The sequence below is a fragment of the Gymnodraco acuticeps genome, unplaced genomic scaffold, assembly GCF_902827175.1.
Source record: "Gymnodraco acuticeps unplaced genomic scaffold, fGymAcu1.1, whole genome shotgun sequence".
NCBI classification, from domain to species: domain Eukaryota; kingdom Metazoa; phylum Chordata; class Actinopteri; order Perciformes; family Bathydraconidae; genus Gymnodraco; species Gymnodraco acuticeps.
Window position 1 is genome coordinate 512,514 of NW_022991091.1, and position 13,542 is coordinate 526,055.

The 13,542-nt window shown below is 39.3% G+C and overlaps 1 protein-coding gene across 2 annotated transcripts; it reads right to left on the minus strand.

Annotated features, from left to right (window-relative positions):
- Positions 1-371: 371 nt before the first annotated feature.
- pou1f1 (POU class 1 homeobox 1) lies at positions 372-12,150 on the minus strand. 2 transcript variants are annotated; one of them, XM_034236884.1, is made up of 6 exons: positions 11,912-12,150; positions 6,771-6,926; positions 2,402-2,662; positions 1,334-1,498; positions 1,066-1,126; positions 372-979 (listed from the first exon to the last, which is right to left on the minus strand). In XM_034236884.1, the coding sequence occupies exons 1-6, from the start codon at positions 12,042-12,044 to the stop codon at positions 739-741; spliced, it is 1,017 nt and encodes a 338-aa protein (XP_034092775.1). In that variant the 5' UTR covers positions 12,045-12,150; the 3' UTR covers positions 372-738. The 2 variants fall into 2 exon arrangements, with proteins under 2 accessions (XP_034092775.1, XP_034092776.1); XM_034236885.1 differs by having other exon boundaries at positions 6,771-6,833; positions 11,909-12,070.
- Between the last annotated feature and the right edge of the window lie 1,392 nt (positions 12,151-13,542).

Sequence of the window (13,542 nt, forward strand, 5' to 3'; positions counted from 1 at the left end):
CAAACCATAAATCAAAGAGGTTGTGCTCAGCAAAGTAGCTCAACCTAATATATGATCAAATAAATAGGTTATTGTGACATTTTAAATATATAACTTTTTTGGCAACAGCTATATTCATTTAAATAAAACACATGAATTTAATTTAACAGATAATCTAAATAAACCAACAAACAAATACAACTAGAATACATCTAAATGAACAACATTTCATCAACAATAAAGACATTTTGTCTTGAAAAGGGAGAATAAAAGTTAGGCTTATATCTGTCTTTAGAAAGGCACAGAACTGAGGGCTCACCTGTACGGGATTCTTTTAGGAGAATATAGTCTTTTAAATACTGTAAATACACATTTCTCTTCAAGTAAAAAACAAACCAAAGATTCTGCAGTATATTTGCAAAAAGGGATGTCTCTTTAAATTAAATACTTTCTGCTTTGGAGTCATGTAACGAAGTGACAATGACTCATGCTTTTATAGCTAAGGTGTTTTTCAGTTGTTTTCTTATATGGCTGACCTTCACTGGATATAAATTATCATCTGAATTTTAAATCAATAGAATAGTTTCAAGGGTATCAGCAGCTGCTTGTTGCAGAGTGACGGCAGTTTTTGTTGTTCTTTCTGATTTCTTTCCCAACTTTCAAGGTTTTTCTGTCAGACATTTGATTTTAAAGGAGCACATTTTCACCAGCATGTGAAGTCATGAATGAGCCTCCATCGAACTAAAGGTGAACCCTGAACTACGTCATGGGTCTTTGTGATTTGCTCATCTGTGTGATGCAGTGTGGGCTGAGTTTGGTCAAACAGGAGCTGAGGTTCAGGCTGGTTTTGACCCGTTTTTCTCTTTGTCGTCTGTTGCAGAACCAGACTCTGACCACCTCCTTCTCCAGATGGAGGCCTTTTGCTATCCGCGCTATTTCCTGGGAGGATGGCTTATTTTTTTCCAAAAAGCTGCGTTCCAGGGCCTCCTTAGCTCCCAGACTGCAAGGTAAAGAGAAGAGAAAACTGTATAAAACTGAAACACCATTGTATGGTATGCATTGTTATATGCTTGTAAGAGGTCATACCTGATAGTGGTTCTCCTTTTCCTCTTCCGCTCGTTCATTCCTAATTTATCACTGTACAAGGCTGCAGAAAGGAAAAATAATACCTTATTATTGCATGGAGAAGAGAAACAGCGCACAGCTCACTGATGTATGCGTCATGCGATAAGGGGGTATCAAATGACTCATAAGTGCATTTACTACTTATATTGACACAATACAGGTAATGGTTACGTTAAAATAAATGCTCTAAACAGGGGTTTCTTGAGTGGAGTGGATGAATGTGACTCACCGCCGGCCAGCTCTGCTTCATCCAGCCATTTGGACAGAATGGCCTTGAGTTTGCAAGCGTTCTTGAAGCTCAGCTGCAGATTCTCAAAGCGGCAGATTGTAGTCTGACTGAACTCTGAGCCGTGCACTGCAGCAAGAGCCTCCCCTACATTAGTCTGCGTGTAGCCTGGAGGTAAAAATGAAATAGAAATAATGTTTATAATACTAAGGAGAAGAGAAGCTGCAATCCCATTACATAACAGAAACATTTCTGGAAACGTCTTTCATTCAGAATCAGAATCAGAAACAGCTTTATTACCAGGTTGGTTGACACGTACGAGGAATTTGACTTGGTGTCGTGGTGCACCCATAAAAGTCAAATTGAAATAAAAAATACAGATAGAAAAGTATTTTAATAAAACTATAATAACATAAATAAATATAGTAAAATATAGCAGTATTTACATTGAAATAGAATGGAATAAAATATGTGCAGTAATAATAAAAAAAACAGATATTGTGTACATTGTGTGCATTAATGTAATGCATAGAGTCTATGATGTGTACGGTGGCCCTGAAGTGCAAGTCAAAACAACATTGCTGAAGCGTTTTCTGAAATGCTGTAGTGTTTTGTGAAATGCTGTAGTGTTTTGTGAAATGCTGTAGTGTTTTCTGAAATGCTGTAGTGTTTTCTGAAATGCTGTAGTGTTTTCTGAAATGCTGTAGTGTTTTCTGAAATGCTGTAGTGTTTTCTGAAATGCTGTAGTGTTTTGTGAAATGCTGTAGTGTTTTGTGAAATGCTGTAGTGTTTTCTGAAATGCTGTAGTGTTTTGTGAAATGCTGTAGTGTTTTCTGAAATGCTGTAGTGTTTTGTGAAATGCTGTAGTGTTTTTTGAAATGCTGTAGTGTTTTGTGAAATGCTGTAGCGTTTTGTGAAATGCTGTAGCGTTTTGTGAAATGTTGTTTTGACTTGCACTTCAGGGCCACCGTAGATGTGGCTGAGGTAAAGTGTCAGTGGGGGTCCCGGGCCTTGTTGATGATTCGTACAGTTTGAAGTTTTTAAAAAAAAATATCTAGTGATAAGACTAACCGAGTTTGATCCTGCGTATTTTGAAGTCATTGGCAAACATCTCCAGCTCTCTTATCTGCGGGGAGTCCATGGGAGGGACATCTTCTGGGTCCCGCATGCTTTTTCTATGATCAGTTTTCATGTCGCAAATACTCGGGACCCCAGGGGCCTCATCAGTGGTGAGGAGGGCCGGGGGCAGTGTGGAGAAACTATGGCTTAATGCACAGGAACCACTGCCTAGACCATGATCCGGAAACTTGTACAAGCAAGGAGTGAGAGACCCTAGAGAAAGAGAAAGACAGCTTGAGAAGGAGACATTATTGATACAGTAGGAGTCTCAAGGGAGACCCTCAGACTGTCAGAAGGGGGGTGTGAGCACCATGGACACTTTACCCACATGTTCACTGACAGGCTTTACTTCCACAGCATGAAAAAGTTTTGACATGCCCCTTTGAGACACTTTGAACCTCTGTGAATAAAAAACGGCTGGAAGAGCAGGCTTATATTTTTGTATTATTGTCATATTTTTGCTATGATAACCATTATTGTATTTTCTATTAAGTGTGTCAATTTCCTTTCACTGCCCATTGAGATTTGTCACCAATTTATGTTTAGCCTTATGTAACACACACCTGAGCCAGCTCCATTCACTAATAAAGTGATGGTTAATTAATAATCACACAATTTTAAAGTGTTTTGAGGAATAAATATTATTTCGCCTATCCCTTTACTTGATATATTTCAGATATTCATCTCTGCAGTTTACCTTAATGTAACAAGCTCATTCACATTTCTTGTATATATGAATATTCAAATCCTTGGCATCAGTGCTGCCACACAAAGTTGAGTTAACTTTCTGGTTTAAAGGGTATCAATTCAGTTGTCTCCATTCATTTTGTTATTGTTGTACAACACTTCAAAGGATTCTACCTTGATATTCAAGAGTTTGTACTCATAAGTGGCTGTTGATGTGAAACCTAGTGGAGCTGCTGGCTATTGCTGCCAAGAGCTTCTTCTTTCTGTCAGCATTGATGACAATTGACTGCCAGATTAGCAGATGGGTGGATGACTAATTGTTATTTGGAACATAATGCTTTTCATTGCCTCAACTCTCAGCACAGCTGCAGTGGAAGAAAAACAACTGCATTTAAAAATGTTACTTCATCGCACTTTAGGGACTGACAATAGGCAAAACCTGATTTGTGATGGTAAGTCTGACAGTAGCCAAATGCTGGTTTCAGTCCACTCTACTATCCCAGGAATATTGCTCTTTTGATTGTATCAGTGATGCTGAAACTATATCTGCTGTTAAATGAGCAACGCAACACTCCCCTCTTGTGTCAGTGGGATTGTAATGCAGTGGTAACTATATCACATACCGATTGTACTTCATTTACAGATCTAGTGATGGGATAAGTGCCTAACATACCTGCCTAATTTCCTTCATGACATGAAGATTAAGTTACGTTTTTCAACTTTATAAAGGATGTAGTTTGATGAGGCTGTGCAATCCTACATCTCCTTCTCAGCTTGAGTATGTAACACATGGTAATATATTTGTTTCTATAGTACACTGGAATAGGATTGCCAAGAAAGCTTTGTCTGAAACTCTGACATAGCTAAATATCGCCTACCATCAGCAGTGTTTGAGACACATTAGGACTCTCCCTGGAGGATTACAGTGGCAGCAATACTGAATGCAGAAAAACACCTCACAGCCTGCTGCACAAGTTAGGATTTCCAAAAGTGGCAAAAATAATGCATCATTACGTCCAGGAGGTAATAAACATCTGCCTATAGTTTTCCAAACTGCCCACACTCTTTACCCCTGAGAAAGACAACAGTCGTTTTGGGAGCTGGATGATCCAGGGAGAGGCATCTTGTTCTCCTCACCATGTTAGAAAAAGAGAGAAGAGTTTGCCTCGTTCTCGTCTGATGCCTTCACTGCTCCCTGGAGAGTGCACACAGCCCTGCTGCACTGCACACATCAGTTTGTTGTGTGTGGTGGAGACAGACTGGACAACAAGCCCCTTTGAAATCACATGTGGACTCAGTACCTCACAGGCTTTTTTGCACATGGACCCCAGCAGAGATAGAGAGCAGACAAACTGAAAGACAGACTTACTTCATACTGCTGTGTTCATATAATACCCTTAAATGTTGGACAACGTTTTAGATGCCAATTCACACGTCCAGCCGATAGAGTGTTACGATAGCATTTGTTAGGATTCATTTTATGGCCACCTGATAACTGTAAGTCCATATTGCCTTTCATTACCTCCACCAGAGGGGTGGTATTATTCATGGCTGAGTGTGTCTGTTCAACACCAGGGCTACATCAATTCTACTGGCCAGATGTTCATTAAACTTGATGGAAAGGTGTAAAATTACGACAAAGGGTAGAGCCAATCAAATACTGTAGCAGGTCAGAATTATGGTGACGGAAACAAATATTGTATTTCACTTACATGCATGGAAAAAAACTGAAAAGTACCAGACAGGGAAATTCACAATAACTCTCACTGTTGGACCTACAACTCTGAAGGAGATATAGACGTGTTGTTTAAACAGTCTGCGCGATTAAAAACAACATATCAATACCATGTTATTGATGCATTACGACTATTAATGCTCATGAATACGCCCAAGTCGGAAGAATAGCTTCCCAACTGGGGACTATCCGAGGAGCACAATTATGCGCCATTGGCCCTTGACAGAGATGAGCGCTCTCCAAGTGCCATTCCAGTTTTAGCTTTATTTTGGTCTCCTCCAACCACGGAGGAAAATACTCAACTCTTTTGCTGAGTCATGCTCCAGTGAGTGCCATTGTATGCTGGTCAGGAAGCCTACAGTGGGGTAATAATTTGCCTGCTGTGGCTGGAACAAGGTTGATGAGGTAAAAGAGGTTAAATATCTCCATAAAGCAGAAGAACTGCCAGTGTTTATAACTCCCTTTGGATTCACAGAGACACCTTTCACATTACACTAAGTCATTTGATCCATTGCTAATATAAAAAATAGATTAGTGCAGCTTTAGAAATGAAAATGTAAAGGGCTACATTTCTCCTGTGACCTCGTCTCATCCAGTTCACATAATTACAGAGTTTTGTTCAATGCTATTAACTCTGTCCCTGCCCTTTCCTCTCAAACATCCCTCTGCTGAGTGCTGTTGTTGAGCACTTATAGCAGGTTTCATTTTGTGAGGAGGACCTCCTGAAGGTAATAAACGTGGCCAGCCGTTTAATTTAAATCTTGATGTATTTCAGCGCCACCTGGGACATTGCGGACAAAACCATTTTATTGGACCATTAATGGTAGAAGGTTGATGTCTCCGGGTCTGTACTCAAATGATTAAAACCCTATCAATGTTGTCTGTTAAAACAGAAGCTGCAATCTCATTTCCTCTGAAAAAGTTGTTTGTTTAGCGTCTGCAGGGTTACATTTTAGGTCTCATTCCCACCCACTTATTATTTGTATCTACTATGTTTATTTCTGAAAGCAACTGTTATAATTAAAAAAGGGAACAGACATCTTTACAGACCTAACTGCTAAATGTGAAAAGCTTTATCTGGCAGTTATAAAAAGTAATAATTTGCCACCAGAATCTTGTTGCAAGAAAAAAACAAAACAGATATTCCCTATGACAGTTTCTTACATAACAACTTCTAAATAATATTTCTGCTCTTTCTGCAGGATTGAGAGGAACCGACACGTTGACATTGACGGTTGTGTTTAACAAGGGCGCTAAGGAGCTCAAACATTAGGGGAAGTAATCATCTCTGAAATAGATTTTTAACTGGTAACACATTTTAAAATTAAATGGGAATAAACTAATTGTCTGCTCAATTTACCTGATTTAGCTCCAGGCCAGGAATTATTTGTATTGTGTGTGTGTGTGTGTGTGTGTGTGTGTGTGTGTGTGTGTGTGTGTGTGTGTGTGTGTGTGTGTGTGTGTGTGTGTGTGTGTGTGTCTGTGTGTGTGTGTGTGTGTGTGTGTGTGTGTGTGTGTGTGTGTGTGTGTGTGTGTGTGTGTGTGTGTGTGTGTGTGTGTGTGTGATCATTACCTTGCAATGGGTTCCCACTGCCCACCATGTTGGAGTGAGGGACACCACATGTCTGCAGGATGCGAGACTGAGAAATACTGGCAGAGAGCATCTCCTGAGCTACAGAAAGAGGAGAGGGGGGGGGGGGGGGGGGCATTAATATTGTCTGCACTGTAATCATTTTTCAACCACCCTCAGTACTTGCTTGTCAGCAGCAGCATTTGATTACATTAATGACATGCTTAATTAACCATCAGTGTTCCTGATGATTAATCGTTTGTTGGTTGACCAACAGTTTAATTAACAGCCCTGCAATAGTTATTACAAATTCCATCACCACCACTCACCTGCCATCATGCCATACTGCTGGTTGCTGTAGTGGCAGGGGGTGACTGGGTAATGTAGTCCCGGGGGGGCGTTGCCCAGTGCGTTGCTGAGGGAGGAGCTGGACAGGTGCATGTGGGAGCGCTTGGAGGGCTGACCCAGGGACAGCCCGGAGGACACTGATGGAGACAAACAGAACGGCAGCAGATTAAACACTTAATTAAATACAGTTGGGAAAGAGTTTGACAAATATGTTTTCAAATTAGAACAACTGCTAAGGGTTTATATAGGATGCAATCATATTTTGAAAATGTATTTGAAGAGGGATATGTAGAACAAGCCTCTTCACTAGGATTGACATGCAATTTCTCACTCACGTTAAAGCTATTCCTTTACTTCTCTGATCAAAAATACAATGTAAAACATATTTTGTAGGCTTTGTTTGCTAAAGAAAGCTATCGCATCGAACAGAAAGATGTTGATGTCGGTTCTTATTTGAGTTTTCCCATAGCACATCACCATGTCAGGCTGGAGCTAGAACAGAGAGTAAAACAATCTAAATGTAACACATTTATTATTTAAGCTAGACACACTGGACATAAATGTCAGCTACTGGATAATTGAATACTGGTACAGCTTTAAACTTCACTGTAAATGCAGTCAGTCATGTGAAAGATATTACACATTAAACAACCTTCAGAACAAGTGGTTTGAAATTAACAAGTAAAGCGAATCAACAAGCCCAAACATATGCTTGTAAAATCTGGGAAACCAACCTTAAGACTGCCTCTAACTGCATTTATTACAACACTGTTGCCAAGTTACAGTTCATAAAGACTCCTCTTAAAGCCTTTGATTTAGTAAATGCTCTTCTCTACTTAGTGTATTTAAATGTAGTCGGACATGGCTCTGTTCATGTCCTCTGCTAATTGCATAATTATTCATGTATTCATCTTTGTATGCAGCTTGATGTCCACAGTCTCTAATATGTGCTACAGTATGTTCAACCCAGTCTCACGGCATTTCGTGTTATAGTCACGACATTTAATCTATTGATTCGTGTTCACCAACACGACTTTCCCCTTTTTTTTTCGTGTCACACAGAACGATTTTAAAAGCAATATTTCTATTGGTAGTGTGTTTCGTGCCTGCAACACGTCTTTTTGTCCGTTCGGGTCTTGGAAGACCGGAAGCTGTGGGGTTCAGCTGTTCTTACTCATATATATCAAGCCACGATTATTGTTTTTATTTTAAATCTTATAATGTCGGACTTTTTTTGTCGTCTGTGAGGAAAAGAAATGGGGCTCAGAGCCTCAGGATACTGAAATCTGTATTTTTTTTAAATATTTGTTCCTTCTAATTTGTTATTATTTTCTAAATAACACACTGTTATTTACTCACCAATAACACACAATTATCCTTGTTTTTATTTATTTGTTTAATTCCATAATCCCGGGCTTTTTTGGCATCCGTCAGGAACTGAATTTCAAAATGAAAATAACCGGAAACAGACGTAGCATCGTTGCGATACACAGCCACTGAACTGATTACCCAAGATCCTCAGCTATGGTTTAAGCTCGCTGATTGGATGTTTTAGCCGCAATGCATGTAGGGATATGGTGTTCATGCCATATCAAATCAGAATTTTTTTTTTTTTAAAGAAAATAATACTTTATTCCGAGTGTTTGTGCTTTTCTCTTTGAAAGTCATCACATAACGGCATTGTAATACACGGTTCGGCTGCATTACAGATCTGCCGTAGTTCTTTATTTATAGAGCCCTGATGAGAAGACCTTTGGAAAAACTGGAAGAAATGCCGCCGAAGCTGAATACTTGACGTGGATCATAAATATATCAACAATTAAACAACATCTTCAATTTCTCTTCATACAATACGTCTCCTTGCAGTATCAACACTAATTCGGCTGACTTTTACATTTGATCTAATTCGTAGATAGGTTATATTTACACCATAACGGTGCACAGCTGATATAAAAGGACTTGTAGTTTTTAAAGATATTACTGATTTTCTTTGAATAATATAGCAATATGCTGTAAAATTATGTGAAAACATGAATAAAACTCTTCAGATGTTGTACATAAGTGTCCTACACTAATAATACAAAGTTATTATGGCTGTGTGTACCTTGTGTGCACCGCCTAGTGGTTAAAGCACGTTATTGAATTATTGTGTTTATGTGTTATATTTGATGAAAAAAATATTAAGAGTACATACTTTCATAGGGGTAAAGTAGAAGGTCAATGATAGAAATATAGAATATAAAAAATCAAGAAGATACTTTAAGTGATCTCTACAATAAAACAGTTTAGTGCAGGATGTACAAAGATATTAATAGGAGGAGGTGCAAAACAGAAAAACGATTTAACCTTTATTTAAACATTAAATAACAGATTAAGGTCTTCTTTTAAATAAGAAGAAAACTTTGGGGGTATCTATCTACAGATAAATATTAAGCCTGACAAAGTACTTAACGTCTAATATATTGCTTTCCTGCAATGTTAACTATGTAGAAGCACTTATTTTAACTGATATTATACATATGAATTATACTCTCATGTATGTAGATAGTATAAGAAATGTGCAGAATATGACAGTTTAATGGTGGAGGTACACACATATTGATAGATGTCTTGTAATGCACTGTTGAGGAACCTCAGCTGCGACCTAAGTTTTTCATTCATTTCATAACTACACCAGTTGTGTATATGATATGTCAATAAACCTTAGAAAATCTTGAAATCTTGAAAGGGATGTGCCAAATAGCAATTATATACAGTCTTTAATGAACTATTAGTAGAGAATAACTATGAATATACTTTATTACTCGTTTCCATTCATGTCAATTGCAGATAAATGTTTAGTCTTCTCAAGCACCAACTATCAAATATCTCTCCTGATTGTTGGCACTTGACAATCACCTTACCTGAATTTTACTCAGGTGTAACTAAAGTCTGATTTAAGGGTTGTTTATATTTCACATCATTAATCAGAATTTGCAAAGTAACTCAAATAAATGTAGTGGAGTAAAAATACCAGGTTAACCTTTGAATTGTAGTGGAGTAGAATTACAAAGTAACAATGAGCTGTCATGTGGGTATATATTAATGCTGCGCATTATGGACACAAGCGATTTTCACCCATTTATTAATTATATGTTTTACATTTGATAACACCAATGTGTTTAATACTGGCAACTTCTAATTGTGGGAAAAACGAAAACGTTCAGTCCCATAGAACATTTTGTGAAACACAATAGCCAGCATGTGTAGTTCTGGGGGGCGTTCGATTCCAGTTTTGGATAGTCTGGCGTGGTTTCGTTCCATTTCAAACAGCTGTTTGACGCTCGGCGTAACCTTGGCGCACTGCCACTCCAACATCCAATCCCAGAGCTTGAAGATTAATCACGGGGACAGTAGTCCTAAACGATAGCTGGGGATTATGGGTAGTGTAGTGTCTTCGGCCATCCTAAACTCAGAAATGTTTTTCGGATTTCATATCGCATTAACATATCCCTACATGCATTGCGGCTAAAACATCCAATCAGCGAGCTTAAACCATAGCTGAGGATCTTGGGTAATCAGTTCAGTGGCTGTGTATTCCATGCTGTATCGCAATGATGCTCGAAATATCCCTTATCGGTCTACGTCTGTTTCCGGTTATTTTTATTTTGAAATTCAGTTCCTGACGGACGCCAAAAAAGCCCGAGATTATGGAATTAAACAAATAAATAAAAACAAGGATAATTGTGTGTTATTGGTGAGTAAATAACAGTGTGTTATTTAGAAAAGAATAACAAATTAGAAGGAAAAAAAGATTTTAAAAAATACAGATTTTAGTATTCTGAGGCTCTGAACCCCATTTATTTTCCTCACAGACAAACAAAAGTCCAAAATTATACGATTTAAAATAAAAGCAATAATCGTGGCTTGATATTGAGTAAGAACATGTTTTTATGAACCCCACAGCTTCCGGTCTTCCAAGACCCGAACGGACAAAAAAACGTGCTGCAGGCACGAAACATACTACCAATAGAAATACATTGCTTTTAAAATCGTTCTGTGTGACACGAAGAAAAAAAATGTTGTCTATTTATTTTAACATTAAACGTTTTGTTCAAAGACTCATTGGAAGTAAAACAATTATATAAGCCAGCAAGATTCCACAAGTACAATAATGACTAGGCTGAAAATCTATTTGCAAGATGTGTTTTAAAAGTGCTGCCATATATAAATGCATTGTATTTATAATGCGGCAGTCTTTTCTAAGCTATAACAATCAGCACTCACTGAAACCCACAGGAAGTTTTTCTCCATTGTGAAAAAAAGAGACTTTGGGGAGTTTGCAATACTGATAACATATCCTCAATGCAATTATCCACTGAGTAGAGACAGCTGGGCCAAACCAGCTGATTAAATACATTTACATAATTTGAGTTGCTTTTGAATAAATGTATTTTCCAATCCAATTCATTCTCCCAATTCCCTGAAAAACACAACTGTGCCCGACAAGGAAGCATCAGCATGGGGAGCGGAGCATTGTTGTTTCAGTTAGAGGTCTATAGGAGGAACTATACGAGCCATCGCTCATCTGCAGAACCCCCTGGGACTTCATATATGCTCAATACTGTAGTCATTTTCAACTGGAGTAAGTCTTGCTTTGTCACAGCAAGAGGCTCTATGCCAATGTGCTCTCTTCCAAAAGCCTTACAAGGCTCAAGTGAAGTAGTTGTTAGAGGCCTGGCTTATTGCAGCTGGGATTTAACACCACAACAACACAATGGGGGTCGTGGTCCGTGTCGTTCACACACTGTAAACTCCCACTCTCCTCTAGCTTTGCCACCGTGAAAGCATAACTTTCTCAGAACAAATAATGGGCAACAAAAAGTTAAGGCACACAGGAGGAGGATTTATCTATATCATATTCCAATTACTTGTAGACTCTCCTTGCACTATTTCTATTTTATTTGTATTTACTTGCAGTATTTTATTCTAATTGTGTTCCAAGATTTTCATTGGTATCTACACTGTAGCTATGTACACATGACATTAAAAGCCTTGATTTTGAATCTTGAGGAGAAAGATTTCTTACAAAGGAAGATGTGTGTATCATCACAGGAGAGAAGATCATTTGAGTGCATATTACCTGCAGAAACCATGCTGTGAGTGTGAGAGTTGGCTGGCAGGCAGTCGCCCGTGGAGACGTGGTGCATGAGGATCGGCAAGGCGGAATCTCCAAGTGTGTTGAAAGAGTCGGCGCTGAATGCCTGGCACGCCATTCTTCTCTGACCTCCCTCGAAGGGTCCCGATGGTTCACTGAATTTTGACGGGATTCCTTTAAATGGTTTATTTTCTTAGTTTTTTCTCTTATTTAATTGGACTTGTCTTCCATTGTTGCTTTCCCTGTCCTGTGTCTTCCTTATCTTCTTGAAATGTCCCTAATTGTGTCTTGCCTTTCGTCTTCTTGAGCCTTTTCTTGTTCTTGAGCCTTTTCTTGTTCTGCCTTGTTTGTTCTTGTCTTCCTCAACCTTTTTCTCCCTATTTCAACCAAGCACAGTTCTCACTTCAGATACTTGGGAAGCGCAGGTGGAAAACTGTGAACCGTAACCTTTTTCCTCTCAAAGGGAAATGGATGTTTCAGTCAGAACTCATCGAAGTCTACGCCGCATCTGTACCTTCAGCCAAAACTCTAGAAGGTGAATAGTGATGAGGTTACTAATGGATCTGTTCAAATGTGTTTCTCAACTATCAAACTGTCCCTCATTGAGGCGTCTGCAGTGCACGTCTCTGTCTCTTTTCTCTCCACAACAGATGCAGATCAACCAGTGTCTGTCCCACCCTCAGCCTTTTGCCGCCCTTGTTCTACTGCAGGTATTTATATACAACCCACCTACAGCTCACCACCCCTCTCTGGACATATGAGGCCCCCCTATTTCCTATCAAGCTGCTCACCCCTCCCCCCCCCCCCCCACCACGTACCAATCCCATGTCGGTGCTGTTATTACTTGTGTTTGTCCTTACCTGCGTTCTTCTCATCCCGTTTCCAAATCCTGGATTAGGGTACAGAGCGGCTGAGAAACCCGATCCCCTCCTCTCCTCTCCCCCTCCTCTCCCCCTCCCTGACTCTCTCCATGATTGCAGGTTGTGCTGTGATAGGAAAAGTAAAGTGAACACTTAGGAGTGCTCATTAAAATAACAAAGACTTAGTTGGGTTTAATGGGATAATGCAGTACAAATAACGAATCGTTGCCATACATTGTCTGAAAACAAATGCTTTGTTTTTTGTGTGAGCCCTTAAATGCGGCTCGAGGAAACACACTTGCTCCAACCACATACTTTTAATTGCCTTTCAAGAGCTTTCAAGTGTGATCATGTAGCATTAACTCACAGTGAGAGGAAGAAAAGGTGAGTATAGTTTCACCGTGGTGTCCATATTGTTGTGAATGCGGAGCACTCACAGGTAAAGACAACAGGTCTCATCGGGGAGAATAAAGGTTAATCTGAAGAGCGTGGCAATCTGTTGTGTCTGTTTGTGTTTGTCCCGCGCTCTGCTTCACTATTGTCGATGTAGGTGGGCAGCAGGTGGAAGATAGCTTGTGGGTGGCAGGCACGACTCGACTTGCTTAAGCAGGCAGACAGTGTACATTTGGACTGGATGCACTCAGTCCCTTGGACAATATCTCTGCTCAAAACAAATTTGAAACAAACATCTTCAGGTTGGTTGCTGTGTTTATGCAATCAGTAAACTGTAGAGTCAATACATGTGCAAGGTAATTG

Coding starts and splice junctions, on each gene's coding strand:
- pou1f1 (XM_034236884.1), bottom strand. CDS start 12,044: ATGGCGTGCCAGGCATTCAGCGCCGACTCTTTCAACACACTTGGAGAT. Junction 6,927..11,911: donor TCACAGCATGGTTTCTGCAG/GTAATATGCACT, acceptor TGTCTCCATCAG/TGTCCTCCGGGCTGTCCCTG. Junction 980..1,065: donor AAAAGGAGAACCACTATCAG/GTATGACCTCTT, acceptor TTTACCTTGCAG/TCTGGGAGCTAAGGAGGCCC.